Source organism: Molothrus aeneus, chromosome 1, assembly GCF_037042795.1.
Source record: "Molothrus aeneus isolate 106 chromosome 1, BPBGC_Maene_1.0, whole genome shotgun sequence".
In the NCBI taxonomy this organism is placed as follows: domain Eukaryota; kingdom Metazoa; phylum Chordata; class Aves; order Passeriformes; family Icteridae; genus Molothrus; species Molothrus aeneus.
Genome location: NC_089646.1, coordinates 130,351,865 through 130,368,548, shown reverse-complemented (window position 1 = coordinate 130,368,548; position 16,684 = coordinate 130,351,865). Strand labels below are relative to the sequence as shown.

Sequence of the window (16,684 nt, the reverse complement as noted above, 5' to 3'; positions counted from 1 at the left end):
CTGGGGGTGTTTAGGTAAGACCGCACGAGGCACTCAGTGCCATGGTATGGTTGACGTGGTGTGTATGGTGCTGTTGGCTGGACTCGATGACCTCGGAGGCTTTCCCAGCCTCGCCCGCTCCGCGTTCCTGTCACTGTCACACTGCCCGCGCGCTCCCGCCGCCTCACGGGGACGTCGGGGCACTCCGGCCCCGCCCCCGCGGGGCACGTGACCCCCGCCGCCCTCAGAGCCACCACCTGGCCCCGCCCCGCGCTCGCGCCAAACGCTTCCGGCCGAGGGCCGGCGGAGCAGCGCGCATGCGCCGGAGAACCCGGAAGCGCCCGAGCGGCGGAGCCGGGGCGGGAGGCGCTGCCGGAGGCGCTGCGTGCGCGGCGCTCCCGCGGCCCGGCCGGCCCGCGGTGGGCGCAGAGCCTCGGGGCGCTGTGCAGGGCCAGGTAAAGGGGCCCTGAGGGGGCGTGGGCCCGCGGGAGGGACGTGCGAGGATGTGTCCCGAAGGTACGGGCGCGAGGTTCCCGGGTTTGTGAAGGTATCCGGGTGAAGGCGCGGCGGTGACGGGACGGGGAAGGGTCTCCTCCGGACGGCGGGGTTTGGGAAAGGATGTGGGGAGGGATGGGAGTGATGGCAGACCTTAACGTAACCTCAGCTCGGTTCGTGAAAGATGTTGGGTTCTTGGAGTTCAGGCTGGCACGAAACTGGCAGGGTTGCCTTGTACACTGTACTGAGACCGGTGAGGTGCATCTAAGGCGATATTTTAGTGTGGACTCTTATCTATTAGGAGTTACCCTTTTTTGATGTTATCCAAATTTATCCTTTTAATGACTCCCATAAGGAGTTTTCCTGTCACTTAAATGCTGTGCGAAAGCACGGTGGACTGCTCGATAACCTTTTCTGTTTCTTCATTTGTTTGTTTGACTTTTCTTTTGGACAAGGTAGTTAATAGTTCTGATATATATATATGTGTATCTAAATATATATATACACACACAGATATGTGTGTGAATATACATATGTATTATATGTAACCTGAAAATTCATACATATAAATAGATGTGCTTGCATCTTTCTATATATTTTATCTTTGTATGTAACTGTATGAACCTCTGACTATAAACAATGTTTAGAATTATTTTCATACTTTCAAACAATGGGAGTGTTGCATTATTGAAAATTAGACTGGAGCTATGTAACTGACATCTCAATTTCTTGTCCTTTTCCTAGTGCTTGACCTGTAAAACAGAGATCTTCCAGAATGCTGGAGTCCTATGTAACTCCTATTTTGATGAGTTATGTGAATCGCTACATAAAGAACTTGAAGCCTTCAGATCTGCAGTTGTCACTCTGGGGAGGAGACGTTGTGCTCAGTAAACTTGAATTAAAGTTGGATGTACTTGAACAGGTATCTTATGTTTATAGCAGTTACAGTCCATGTCTTTGATTTAAAATAAGTTGTCTGAATTATTTTAGATTGGTCTGCACAGCTAAGTAGTAACTTAATGCTTGCTGGTTTTCTTCTTATGCAAGTATTTTTTTCCCCCCTGCACTTAGTTATTCTTGCTTTAATTTCATGCCATTTGTTTAGCAGTGACTGGTAATTCCTTGCACGTTCTGTAAGTTATGGAGTGTGAAGAGAGGCTTTTTTGTGGACATGTTTCTTCTTTCAGTAACTATTGTTTTACAGTAGGAGCATTAATTGAATTGCTTTTCCAGTCATATTTACAAATTACTTTTAGTAACTAAGTTGAAAGGTCACCAAGTAAAGTGGGGTCTCTTTTTAATTATGCATATTAAACCCATTTGTGCCTTGTATTGTTTTCCAACTTCAGATTTCATTATTCCAGTTGTATCTAAACTTGAGTAATTGAGGAATATATTTGATCATCTGGTTTCTTTGGATTAAATCAAAGACACAGTAGAACTTAGCCTTATAAAAACAAGCTTGACCAAGTAAAACACTAGATACAGAATTTGGAGCCTGCTGTCAATATGCAGGTAAAGCCTTAGCATAGGGATGGTTTCCTTTCATGCTTATCTGGGTTGACAACTCGAGTGTGTGAGACTGATAAAGCTTCTTTCTGTTGTGCATGGAGTAGCTGGGCTCAGCTGGGTGTCTGTGGCCAGATGTATTCCAAGCAAGTGAAGGTGCTGAGAGAAATGCAGCAAAGAATGGGAAATTTAGTAAATACATCCCTTGAAAGAAGACTAAAATATACAGGGAATGTGTTTTTAATGTTGACTAAAATAAGGTGAGACAAGATAGGGCAAGAATCATTTGGATCTGACAAGAAGCAATTGAATAAATTGCACGTTGGGAGGCTTAGATTAGACTTAAATGAAAATCTCATTTATGTGTCTGATGATGAGGCATTGAAATAGGCTGGGGTGACTGCGTGTCTCTGTTAAAAAAGGGAACACCTTTTAAAATGTGAAAAATATACATATGGTTAATTAAGAATCTCTGCACCTGTTTTGCAAGAAGAGACAATCTTACAAGAGATCTTGCTCTTGTTTTCTGTGCTTTTTAAAGAACCTTACTTGTGTTCCTTCAAGTGTTTCATAGCCTCTGTATTTTCTCTCAAGTCTATTACTGGGTACATACAAGTACAATAAAAGTCTATTACTTGTCCACAGAGCTGATTTTCTGTAGGATGTGTTCCCCCGTGAGCCTTTTGAAATGTATATGTACAAAGAAGGGTTCATCAGAAAGGATTTCTGGAGGTCATCTAGTCCAACCTGTTTTGAGCAGGGCTGTTGCCAGCATTATGTCAGACGTGATGTGTTTTTCTTCAACTGGGTCTTGAACTCTGTCTTGTGAGAAGCTCCTCTCTGAGTAAACTGTTTCAGCGCTCTGCTGTATGGAGAGAAAGTTTGTCCTAATAACAAATAACAAATGACTTGGGATGGATATATCAAACTTGCTATCAAACTTATTACCTGTCACTATAAGAATTTTCCTGCTGTCATTGGTGGTGTTCCCTTTCCAATAGTTGCAGTTTGCTTGTAGGTGATCCCTTGCTTCATCTTTGTCTGCCTATGAACTAGCTTCCTAAATATCCAGCTCAGCCTGATAATGTTATGGCTCTTGTGGCAAATACTGCCATATGTACCCATGGTCATTTGGGTATAGTCATGGGAATGTGAATATGTGATGGATGCAAAATTTAGCTCAGATTCATTGTTTTTGTTATTTGGCTGGGTGCTTGTAAAATGTCACTATCTTCATTTGCCTCTTACTATTCTTTGGAATTTGTCTGGACCCACAGATGAGAGTGGGTCCAGTGGGTATTTAGAGTGTCTTCCTCTTTTGTGGAGGGGATGCTGTTTATTATGCTGTTTATTTCTGCTCAGCAAAACTCTTCAAGTAAGCATGATATGGTAATGCAAAGTATCCAAGCCATTGCAGCTGTCAGGAGCTCCCTTGAAAAGCTGGTCTCTAAAAATGACCAGTCTTTATCATTTTAGTTGGGTTCTCTCCCTGGATGGATTCATGATACCCAAAGCTAGTTCCCTTGACTGCTCTGCTCCTGTTCTGTCCTGGGTTACAATGCCCAGCCTGGTTCCCTGCTCTTTATCTGACATGAACACAGGTTTAATTTCACACTTCAGGTTCTTGGATACAAATCCATCTATCCTAGATGTATTTGTCTAGAGCCTTAATCATTTTCAGAGAATTCCATCTTCTGTGGAGTTATACATGGTTTTTTGGAGTGTTAGCATTGGTGCCAAACTACCTGGACAAAGCACTTTATAACAGATTTGGTAACAAGTGTGTACTTCCTGCTCCATATACTTCAGCTGATGTTATTGTTCCCATGTCATGTTGTGCTATTCTGAGCCACCCAACAGAATCCCAAAGGACAGATGAGAACAAAGCATAAACTGCTGTTTGTCTCATAGAATGTTATAGAATATTTTAATTTCTTTTTGTGACCAAGTTGGAGCCAATACCTCTTGAGCTCAGATGAATTACAGTTGTTGACAGAAAATTTACCAAATGTGAAGAGAATACTCCAGTATCTGAAAATACTTTACCTGTCTTTTACATATGTTTATGTAAGATTTATGCTTTCATTAAACTAAGCTGAATGCCTTTGTAATAACTCTTACGGTCTGTCCTTCACTCTGTCCCCCTTTTTTTGTACAAACCAGTTCTGTAGTGGAAGTCAAGTACTAGTTTGTACTCAGCTTGAATCTTCCAGGTACAGTGTAGGTTTGTATATAATTGTGTCGCTCTCTGAATAGCCAGTTGATTTTATAGTAATTGTCTTTAGTTGAAAATTAAATCTAATACAATTTTGATTTTTTTCCTATCCTGAATGATTCAATTACTAGAAGACTAAACATTCCAAGAAATTTTCCATCTGTACATAATATGCATACTGTACAAAAACTACTTCAAGAAAGTAATTTGTAATAAAATTTTGAAACAAATACTTTAAATATCATTTTTTGGAAAAGCGTTTTAAGCATTTTTGTCAAGTTTTGTGTGAAGTCCCTGTAGTACCAGAGGTAACAGAACTACCTCTGAACTTGTAGAGGTAGGTAAGTAGGTTGTGTGTAGTGTATCTGTTGACACAGTGGTGCCAAAAAAATGACATACATCATGATTCTTCTTGCTGCTCGTGTATATGCCCATAATTAGTTTTTAGCTGTTTTGCAAATGCAGAAGGGAAGGATTAAGTAGTCTTTGAAAGACAAAGGATACCTTGATCTAAAAAGAATTTGTATAGAAAGAAACATGAAAAATTCTAATGTACTTAAAATAGTTTTTGGGAATAGTCAATGGGAACATTGAAATATCCTTATTTTAAGTGTCTTTTATATGTCACTGGTTACTTGTGAAATACAGCCTTGACTGTGAAGAAAAGGTATTTGAGTTAACACTGATGTGGAGAACGAGTACTTGCCTATCATCCCAACTTTTAGAACAGTCTTGTGTTTTAGAGCAAGGGGAGAGTTTAGGCAAAGGGGAATTATGATCATCTAGTCTGCAGTCTTACATGTTAGTCAGTTATTTATGGGTCAAGCCCAGAAGTTTGGTTTTAGTGATATATATTTTTCTGTGAAGGATTTATATGATTAAATGGAAAATCTAAAATGCAGCGTTTTATCAGTTGTGGGTCTAGAAGAAATATTAAGAATTTCAAGCAGTACTTAATGAAAGGAGAAAGATTGCATAGGAAACAGGGAGGAATAAAAATGTTCTGTGTTATGTTGTGTTATGAACATGTTGCTTAATTTGGCACATATTTGTATTGTCTACCGAAGAGTACAACAAAGAGTTCTCTACATTGCTTTATTCTAATTGCCCTGGCTGTAACCAGGACAATGGGTTTCCTTACTGACAGATAACATTTGTATCTAAATTTCTTTTGAAAGAGAACTACCTTCTAAATATGTTGTGCATTTTCTTTTATCACCTTTATTTTGAAATAATTCCTACTTCTGTTTCTTTCAATATCTTGTGGTTAACTAGACAAAAGGGAGAATGTTAAATCCACCCAGCAAATAGTGGAAAAGCAGCTATTCTAGAATGCCTTTTGAAGTAAAGACAAGCCAGGATCTAAACAGACATTGTGGTATTGATGAATGACAAAAACTTACACATTGACAAGTCCAGAATGGGACTTTATTTCTATTACTGTTAACAGTGGTAGTTTGCTGCCTTGATCTCTGAAAGCATTGTCTCTTATGTTGTAATGTCTTTTTAGATTGTATGTTTTTTATAATTTATTTCTGTGCCACACTTCATGTGTTTCCCCAATTCCCCTCTGCCCCCCCAAAAAAAGCTCTGGGACAAAAGATACTACTTAAGGTATTGTATGATTAATCATATAGCAAGATCTGTAGCTAAACAGCCCAATATTTGCTTTTCAGTGTCTTAACTAAACTAAAACTGTCTGGATGACAATTTTATTTGTGTTGCTTGTGGGCCTAGGGCTGAATTTTTAGGAGAGGCTTTTGGCTAAAATCCTGAAGTATAGTAGTAAATGAGGTGAAGAAAAAACACTTTGTAAAAACAAATCAATAATTTTCTTTGAACTTTTAATGAGAAAGTCTGAAACTGTCATCTCTTAGAAGGGGGACTTGAAATTAGTTGTGACTTTGTGTAAGCATGGCTGAAGAAAGAGTTGAGTTTTTGTAGTATGAGATGGGTGTGTTTTTTTATACTTCATTAATCAGTACTCATTAAGGCCCAAAAACTAATTTACAAACTGAAGGCTGTACTTGGCAAAAAAAATAGAGCTATTATTTTGTGTAATTTCCTCCTCAGAAGATTTTGTCGGCAGTGAATACACAATACCCTTAGCTCCTGGATACAGGATAAACTTTTTGATTGTACCAGGAGAAAGGTTAGGAAGTATCAGCTGCAGAGTGGGGGAAAGTGTTCCCTAAAATTGCTTCTCTTAGCAGCTGTTGTTGCTGTGATGGTGTAGGTTTTGCTAAAAATAGTTGACTTGCTTCTAGTCATCCTGAGGACTCTCAAGATGTAAACCTGTTACAAGTGTAAACGGTGATGATTTCAACTCTGAACTTAGGAGATGTTAACTGTTTAAGAAAATAAAACTTTTTAGGGGGCTTTCAAAACATAAAACTAAGATTTTATTATATATTAATTATTCATAATTTTATCACTGATAAACATATTTATTTCAATATATTTAGGCAAAAAATTACATTAGCTAGCTTCATAGAAATATTGTATAGGCATACTTTAAGGCTTTATAGTACATATCAAATATTAAATGCAAAATGCCCTTGTCCCCAAATTTTATTCATATAGAAGTTCTGTACAGCAAGGATAGGTCTAGGGTCAAGCAGTGCAGGAAAGGAGGCTTTCTGGATCCACTGGTAGATATTTGTTTGACATTCCCTAACAACTTACCTGCTTGATTTCTGAGTTTCATGGACCTTCTCTGAGTAACATCTGTTCATTCATAGGAATTCTGTGTTGAATGAGATGCATGCATGTACCTAACCTGAGCAAGCGGCAAATGTGCTTAAGCCCTGGCTTGCCTGGGTAATTCTGGAGTCCTGAAGGGTTTGTGTTCATGAATTTACCAGAATACAGTTAAGAACCTGTGTGTGCCGGTCAGCAGCAGGCTCAGCAGGAGCCAGCAATGCACCCTGGCAGCCCAGAGGACAAACCCCTTCCTGGGGTGCATCAAACTCAGCATCCCCAGCTGGTGACAGAGGTGACTGCCCTGCTGTACAGCCTTGGTGCAGCCTCTCCTTGAGCTCTGTGTGCTGCTCTGGGCCCCACAGCTGAAGAACGAGGGTGAAGGATGAGAATGTGTCCAGAGGAGGGCAACAAAGGTGGTGAAAGGGCTGGAGGCAATGTCCTGTTTGAAGGGACTGAGGACTTTGGGCTTGTTTCATTTGGAGAAAATGAGGCTGAGGGGTGACCTCACAGCTCTCTACAGCTTCCTGAGGAGGGGGCATGGAGGGGGAGATGCTGAGCTCTTCCCCCTGGTATTTGGGGATAGGACATGTGGGAATGGTTCAGAGCTGTACCACAGGAGGCTTAGACTGGACATCAGGATGCATTTCCTTACAGAGAGGGTGGTCAAACACTGGAACAGGCTTCCTGCAGGAGGTTGATGCCCCAAGCCTGTCACTGTGTAAGAGGCATTTGGAGAGTGCCCTTAATAACATATTTTGACTTCTAGTCAGCTCTGAATTGGTCAGGCAGTTGGACCATATGGTCATTGTAGGTAGCCCAGAAGTGCTTCCCTGTATCTAGCAGACTTAGATTCACTTATTTCTCTCCTGAGAATATACTGCACTTGTAGTTCCCAGCATCTAAGATGATGATGAAAATACCCGGCTATAAGCAACTAGAAATGAAGATGTGTTGTTTTTTCTTCATTAAAACTTGATAGTAAAAAATATCAGAATGTGAGATTTTAGAAAAGTGAAAAGATGAAGCATCCCTGAAACTTGAGTATTAGAATACTTAGTGTCGAGTATGCTGACTTAAAATTCAAACATATCAAATATTGCTTCTTTACAGTAAACAATTGTTTTCTTTATTCTAATCTTGATTGCTAGTCCTGGAACCAGCCCTCTAGCCTGACCCTTCTGTTGGTTGTGTTGAACTAATTTTTTGCAGAACACCTGAAGCTACTGGGAAATTGCAACACTTTGTACGCTTTGTATTGAATGTACTCACCAATTTACTTAGTTGAATACCTTTAATCTATAAACTTTGGCACCTTCTTTCCTGCTGAATTGCTGCAAGCAGCAGCTGGTTCCCTGAGGCTGTCCTGCAGAGTTGTGATTTGTATTGGGTGGAGTGCCCAGGCATTTGTTAGAAGCTCTGGACTGACTTGCACAAGTTTTTAAACCAGTGAGACAGCAACATTAGACCTTGCTGTGTAGGAGTCTGGTTTTGCCAATGAAAAGTTTAATAACTTTGTATTTACTAAGTAGTTTGATGTGAAAGGGGCAACAATGGGCCAGTCTTACGAGAACTGAGCTCTTAAAACTCTTAAGCACTAAAATATTTCAAAAGAAATTGCCTTACTGTGGCATTGTCAATATTTAATTTCAAATTTGTACTCTTCACAGAGTTGAAGAGTACATATGGTTGCATATCAATTTAAGTATTTACCTTCACTCTGTCTGTTTCTACTTGTACCTTGAATAGTGAAACAGTTTGCAGTAGCTTCATGTGAGGGAGAGGTGGTTTTAAGCTATCTTTTATTATCAAGGACATGGTGACCCAGATGTCTCCTTTGAACAGACTAATTGTGACATAATCCTGTGAGTGATTATAAAGGCAAATGCCAAGTCCTGTGGCACACTGCTGATTGGGGAGGGAGACTTGACTTGTGCTAGAACATTACTATTTTGAGTTACAAATGTGTCTGGAATTTTGATATGTTTCAGTAGTTAATTCTACATTCTTTGTTGTTGTTAGGAGCTGAAACTGCCATTTACTTTTTTAAGCGGGCATATTCATGAGCTTCGGATTCATGTGCCATGGACGAAACTGGGATCAGAACCAGTTGTCATCACTATCAATACAATGGAATGCATCTTGAAGTTAAAGGATGGGGCTCAGGTAAGAAATGTCATGAATGCTTTTCCAATATTGTGTGGTTCATGAGAATAAGAGTTTCTGTAGGCCACTTTCTTGAAGCTCTTCTGAAGAATCTGGCATGTGAAGTTGTAATCCCTTTTATTTTCTGAGGCTAATATTTTTCTTCTTGTCATGGCTAATATCTTCCTTCATATTTGTTTTTAAACTCTTTATTAGCTGTAGCTGTGTTCTTGCAGATATGAAAGCAGGTTAATAGTGCTCTGTCAGGTTTTTCCTATGACTAGAGAAGAAATGGATTTCAAGAGCAGTATAGCATCCTGTGTTCTTCCAGCTTCTGTGACCCAAGCAGCAGTGCTGGTTGCTTGAGTCAGCTCTATGTGGCACAAATCAGCATTGGGCATTTTTCAAAAGTTCTGTTGCTATTATTGAAGAAATGCTTTGAAGATCCTGGAGTCTAAGTAATTTTTACCTTTAGAAATTACACTGCTTGCTTGAGTATATTTGGAAGACTTCTTGTATGTAAGGGTCTTCAGGGAGTTTTTTTTTAGTTGCTCAGAATAATTTGTGCATTAGGCTGTTTTTACAGGCTCAGGTAAGGTTTCCTTCTGACATAATGAAGCTGAAATATGCAGTGCCTCAATTTTTGTCATATGTCTAACTTAGTTAACCAAAAGTACTTGGTTATGTTAATGTTGAACTTGTGGGTTTTTTTTAATCAGCATGGTACTTTAATTCTAGAGAGGCTTACAAGTTTGTTTGGCTTGTTAGTTTTCTAAAAGCCTTGTTAACATTTTAATTTACTTTAATTCTAGAGAGGCTTACAAGTTTGTTTGGCTTGTTAGTTTTCTAAAAGCCTTGTTAACATTTTAATTTCAACAGTGCTTCACTTATATTAAGGATCATGCAAATGAAAATTTCAGTTTGTGAAAAAACTCAAGTGTTTGGTAGGGTGCATGATGAGCTGTTAACATTTAATGTCAATAACTAGGTACAAGGCAGCAAGAACATTGGAAAACACTTTCCTGTTGTTTGATATTTCTTGATAAGTCCTTTTACAGTTACAGAACTAAGAGGCTTTTTTGCTGGACTAGAAATCTCTAGTCCTAGCCACCCACAGAGGACATGCTTGAATTCTGTAGTTACACGTAATCTGTGTGCGTGTGTGGATGTGCATATATGCACACAACCAGCCAAATATTAAGTACTTTTCCAATGTTAAGGTAAGCTTTTGAGACCAGATGTTCCATGAGAAGTGTGTTTTTGGGAGCAGCAAATTGCAACTAATTATGAATTGCAGAAAAAGATTTGTAGCCCATGACTTTGTGCAGCCCAGAACTAATATTTGATATTGGACCTTGCAGATGGCTACTGCTGAAAGGATCAGATTTCCTTCTTGCATGGTATTTGAAACTTAAATTTTGTGGTGCATACATCAAAAGGTCAAGTGTCATGAATGTAAAGCACTCTCAAAACAAGTATTTGTTACAGATGTTTAAGATTCAGAGGCAAGAAAAGAGTTTTGAAAATTGCAACTGACATTTGAACAAATTATTCATTGGTATGTATGCTCAGGAGGGTAAAATTTGGGTCTGTGCCATAGAAGGATTATCTTTGATGAACAAGAATGTAGATGAAAACACTTTTATGCTGTTTTCTGAGGATATGGTTTAAAAAGTTGAGAAGCTGAATTTTATTTTTTGAATTACTATTTGAAAGTGTTCAAAGTATGGCAGTGTACTTGGCTAAAAACAATTGTCATAAAAGTTTTTGTAACCAGTGAATAAAAATATGAATGAAATTAAATATTTCTGTGGAAAATGGTAGTAAAATTAACTTTTAGTGAGTTTAGCTCCAGTTGGAACTGTTCTTCCAGGAACTTCATGTCAGTGAAGAGCATAATTAGCAAGAAAGCTTAGTTTAGTTCTCAAATTGATTGGCTTGACCCTGTACTTCCTTCCTCAGGTGAGACCTCTAATGGGCACAGGGATAATTTCACCTGAGCAAAAAATAATGTTCTTGACCTCAGCTGAGCGAGATGTGTTTTCTTTGGAAAGGTGCTATTTCAAACAATGTTTCTGTTGAAGCTATATGAAGGCTAAAATACATGGCATTGTTTGAAGCTATTATCCAGTGACCCTACAGATTTTGTAAAAAGAAAGAGGGATTTGCTTACATCTTTGAGGAGTATCAGTTCCCTGGGGTGCTTTTGTATATATATGTTTCACTGTGATGCTGTGTCATTGTTAGTTCAGCTTCAGTATTAGTTTAGTTAGGTTTTTTTGTTGTTCATGCTTATTGCAGCATCTCCTCAGCTAAGTTTGGATTATACAGTAATGGCTCAACTTCTAGTTTTATGCAAAAATTCTTTTTCTAAGCAGAACTGTTGTGTAAGTGATAAGGTCATTTAATGATGTACAAAATCCAGAATTCTGTAGAATTAGGGGTATTTACATTTTGAAGGTCTTTGCTTTTCCCCTTTTTCTGTGCTTTGTTTCCTTGTTCATCTTTCCTACACCTGGTACTACCACTTCTAATACCCAAGTGTTAAATGTGGATACCTTACAAGAAAATTAAACTGAAGTGCATCAACTTTACAGTGAGTAAAGGGGTGTTCTATTGAACATGCTTTGTATGTGTGCTTTTGGTTATGACTTTGGTTAGTGTCAGTACTTGAAATAGAATTTGGCTGTGAGGTGTTTCACATTGCTTTTTGATGTCTGTCAGTCTAATGCAACTCTGCCTGGCTTTTTTTTTTTTTTTTTTTTTTTGCTCCTGTACTAATCTTCTGCAGCACTGAGTTTTAAATATGAACATTTAGAATGTTCTCAAATATGTTGGTATGATTTTTAAATCTGTTCTTAAACACTTTAATGTGGTTCTGAAGTTTGCTTGACTTGTATTTAAGTTGTAGTAATTGCCTATCCTGACTCTGTTCTCCATGGCTGCTATATTTTGTTTTAGAAAGTGGCTAAACTTGCAGTATTTTATGTTCTTCTCATTACCTATCTCTATATATTAAATCTCTGGGCTTCATATAGAATTGAAACCAATTTTAAAATCTGTGTTGATAGCTGCTTTTCCTATGAAGGGTTTTCTCCCTTTGTCCTGTTGGTCTGTTCTTAACTTTTTTCTCTTCTACATATTCTTTTTTTTTCAATATAATTGAAATTCTTTGCTCTTTTCTCTTCCCCTCTCAGTGCTAAGATATCTCCATGCCAAACCAGAGGCTTTAAATTCAGGTAGTGCAAATTGGGAAGGACAAGCCTGTAAGCCCATGTCTGTTTTCTTCACCTTCCTGCCATTATAACTAACCATGAGATTATTCTTCATGTTCCACCTTGAATTTTGTGGGTTTTTTTGTCTTGGAACTGATGCAAATGAGGAGATCAGGGAGAAATGTGTTATTTGTATTACTGCTTCACATTTGAGAACTTGCCTTTGAGCAGAACACAGTGCACCAGAAATATGCTGATGTGTATGAAGGTTCCCTGTACTCCAAGGGTAATTAATTATGGAACTGGGGAAGTCTGTTAGGTTGAAGCACTTAGAGGCACACAGGGAAGCCAAGCATTTTGGATCAGCGTACGGACAATGGAGCACTGCTCCTTTCATGAGGCATTACAAAGAAAGTTGTGAAGGAATAGGATAACTTTGTGGAGGCAGTGGAGAACAGCCCACAAGCATGACTGTCAGAATACCTGACACATTCTTACCTGACAGCTGGTTGAGACTGCCACCAAAGAATGCTGGAAGCAGAAATTGGTCTTGACTGGGAAATGACCAGGAGATGGGAGATAAGGTGCCTTGACAGATTATGAAGGACTTTGAAGGTAAAGACAGAAGGCTTGTGTTTGATGAGGCTTTAGTTATATGAAGTCTGCTTAGGTAGTAAAGCTTGCTCCAGATCTGAAGCAGTGCTCTAGTGTTTTTTTTCTCACCTGGGTTGTAGTAGTTCAGTTGAATGTGGCTGTATGGACAAGCAGTGCTGTCTTTTTCCATTTGAGTCTACAAGTCTGGTGTTGTGTGACAGCAGAAATATGGTAAGACTTGAAGTCAAGAAGACTTAACTAACAGTCTTTAGTGGCTCACCTTTATGCTTTTTATTTGCTCATGGGGAAGCTCGAGGTCTTTATTTTTTAAATGAATTTCATTTGGTACTTCCTTTCATAGCAGTATATTTAGTTCAGTAAATCTGATACTGAGTTTTAAGCAAAATTTAAGGTGAAGATTATATCAAGAATTGCTCTATAGGAAGCAAACTATAGTGTTGAAGCAAACTAAAGTGTTGAATCTTATCAAGTTAATGATGAATATGAAATTCTAATTAAGCAGCCAGTTCATGATGCTCTTATTTGTGTTTTAATAGAGTAATAGCAGAAAAAGAGGATTTTGTTTCTGTGTGTGCATGCATACATGCATGCATATGTAGTGTATATATGAATAACAAGAAAAATTTTTCATATTAGTTTGAAATAAAACAAATTGCTTTGTGCAAATCAGACTGTAATTTAGTGTTTTCCAAAGGTTCAGGAAGGTTTGGCAGAGTCTTTTGTTGCGTTTTGTGCATTTTCTGTCAAGAGCTCCTGTCTGAAGAGTTCTTATGTTTTCTATAAATTATTCTATGTGAACAAAAGCGTTTTAGGTAGGAGGTTCTCTTTCAAGGATATTATCCATTTAAGGGATAAATGTCACAAATGTCTTGGAAAAACACTTAATAAACTTATTCTTTGAATAGAGGAAGTAGTAAAGGGAAGCTAAAAAAGGTGCTAAAAAGGCTTTGCAGCATTTGGTTCAGACACTTTGTTGTCTTTCTCCAGTGATTTCAAATGAGAGGCTGAGGAGGAGATGAGCAGCTTTGCTTAAAGCTGGATAGTCACATGTACTAGCTGGGTATGCAAGAGTGACCATGTAATTTACCTATTTTTTTTTCCTGCTAACCACTTTAATAGACTTTAAAAGCAAAACATCTGATGCTTGAGATTGCAGTAATTATGCTTATGTAAGAAAAAAATTGCCTTTGTGAATTTCTACAAAGACTTCTGCAGGCAAATTTCTTAATACTTCAGCTGCAGGAGTCCTGCCACTGCCCTTGTGTTGCTTCAGTCTGAATACCTGTCTTGTTTACCTGAATGCCTATTAAGGCATACACATATAATGTGTTCCTAATTTTGGACAGTTTTCACGTGAATTTGCCACTATATTTCTATTTTAGTCCTTTTCAGGGCTAAATAATGGTGATTTTACATGTCTGAAACTGATTACTGTGAAAGGTATGAGAGATCCTGCTTGATTCCTTCTGTGCTTATTCCTGGCTCCTAGGACATCTTTCAGTGTTGGTGTGCTGCCTACAGGCAAAGGTAGTGTGGCACCTCTGACCTAATCCTATTGCTTACTCTGGGGGAATGAACCTTGCTTTTTGGTGTTAGTCTTGCTTTTAAATGTTTCTGGCAAAGAACAAGACTTGCAAACACTTCTGCCTTCTGGCTTGTGCAACCCTGGATGACATCTTCAACTAACTCCTGAGAACACCCCCAGAGACAGAAAGAGCAGTTGTAAATATAGTTGGGACTGTATTCTTGCAAAGAGCTCTGATTTTGAATGCAGTTCTTGTCAAGAAAATCTTTTGATGTTGTCAAAACTGTTAAGAGTCTTGATCTTGATCTTAAAGACCCTTTCCAACCTAAATGATTCTATGATTCTAAAATCAGGTTGGTCAATAGGTATTAAGACCGTATAACATCAGTGTTTTTCAATAGCTTTTTTTGTTCAGATGAATGCACTTTGCATGCTGTGAAGAGACAGCCAGGTGAGGATATGGCCCTGTGTTGGTATAGGTGTTGCAACTTAAGGAAGCTGCCAGGAGCTGTGTGTAGTTACAGTTTTCCTTCAGTTCTGTAGCAGCAGTTTTACTAATAATATCAGGATAAGGTAAAGAAAAGTAAACCTTAAAAATACCTTGCCCTATCACTCCCATCTGCCCTGGCTTTACTCTATTCCTGATCCTCTCCCTCCTCTTGCCAGTGGCACACAGGGCAGTGAATGGGGTTGTGGTTAGTTTATCACACTGCTGCCACTTGCTCAGAAGTGGAAGGACGTCTCCCCGTCCCCCAGAGAGGGGTCCCTCCCACAAGGGACAGTTCTCCACAAACCTCTCCAATGTGAGTCCTTCCCATGGGCTGCAGTTCTTCATGAACTTGCCTAAGCTATCTCTTTCTAAACTGATGATTTTCTTTGGTTTGCAAAAGATGATTGAAAGACAGCCCTCACAATAAATAAAGCTGCAGGTTCCCTAGCTGCCTTGCTCTAATTCATAGTGCTTCAATCATTTTGTATACTCATACAGTTGGTTTGTCTTAGGCATATGGACTAGGCGTCTTGTCATCTATCCCAAGTTTACTTTTTGCTTTTCTAAAATTTAGGTATTTACAATTAAGAATTGTTTGGGGGTTTTTATTACTATTTGGGTATATTGGCTTAGACTGGCACTTTGCCTTTTTAAGATGTCAGTTGTGTGTAGGGAAACATGCCCTTGCCAAAAAGGAAATAACACTTTTCAGGTTTTTAACAACTTACTGCCCTCCAAAAAAATCAGTTTAATTGTCCTTTAAATTCAAGAAGGACAGAAATATATTTACTTCCATGTAAATGTGGATTACATGCATTGATGTCTCAATACTTTATACACAGTGTATATGAACTTTCTTGTAACTGCCAAATCAATGCCCCAGGTTAGGGGTCTGATGTCTTTTTTAAATGCTTGTGTGGTGTTGGTGCTATACCTCAATTTATGACCTTTCTATAAGCTTCAGAGACTGCAGCTTCAATTTTCTTCCTTCAGCTGATAAAGTTTGAGGCAGCCAGATTGAAACTTGCATATCCTGCAATCAAGAGAGCTGCTCTGGAGTCCAGTCTGACTTGCTATAGTGTTCCAAGGATATTTAGAAAAGTAGGCACTAAATAATTTGTATCAGATTTATGATGTTGTTAGCTTAGCACAAGATGCTTGTTTGGAGCATGACTTTTGAAGTTTGTTGGTCTTATGTGCAACATGAGTTGGAATTCTGTCCTTCTCAAGTAGCAAGAGGAAAGGATAATGGGTATGGGTGTAATATGTGAAGGAATGCTGAGGCTCCTAAATGGACAAATGGGTTAGGTGAGAAGAGATTAAAGAAATTCGATGGATGTGAAGTCACCCCAAGACAGGAAGGGTAGATTTTTTTGGGGTAGTGCTGGTGATCCTTTAAGCTTTCATATATTCACAGGTAATTCTAAATAGATTGTTTAATCAGGTGAGGGTAGCATGCTTACATGGAGAATTCTACTTGTTTGCCTTGGAACACCTGAATAGCTGAGAAATGTCTCACTTATTTTGGTGGAGCAGTTGGAGTAGTTTTCCATGTATGTATATTTTTTTGGGAATCCTGCATAGGGCTGAATTTATTGAATCAGTCATAATATTTCAGACCTAGTAGTTCAATACACTATTATTTTCTCCTATGCTTTGAAGAAAATATTTTCTGAGCAGATTACTAAAACAGAATTATTGCATGGGTTTGTTCTAAAATAGATATTGATATGAGGCTTGCTGTTTTATGGATCACCTTGTATTTCAGCAGAAATCAGTGCTTTATGTGACATGAT

At 38.7% G+C, this 16,684-nt stretch overlaps 1 protein-coding gene across 1 annotated transcript in view; it reads left to right on the top strand.

Moving 5' to 3' along the window:
* The first annotated feature begins 430 nt into the window (after positions 1 to 430).
* Positions 431 to 16,684, top strand: part of VPS13B (vacuolar protein sorting 13 homolog B) — a 433,987-nt gene continuing 417,733 nt past the window's right edge. The window contains exons 1-3 of the mRNA XM_066565010.1: positions 431 to 495; positions 1,219 to 1,396; positions 8,921 to 9,064. Of these exons, the coding sequence (XP_066421107.1) occupies positions 1,250 to 1,396; positions 8,921 to 9,064 (291 nt within the window). The 5' untranslated portion in view covers positions 431 to 495; positions 1,219 to 1,249. The remainder of the gene's footprint in view (positions 496 to 1,218; positions 1,397 to 8,920; positions 9,065 to 16,684) is intronic.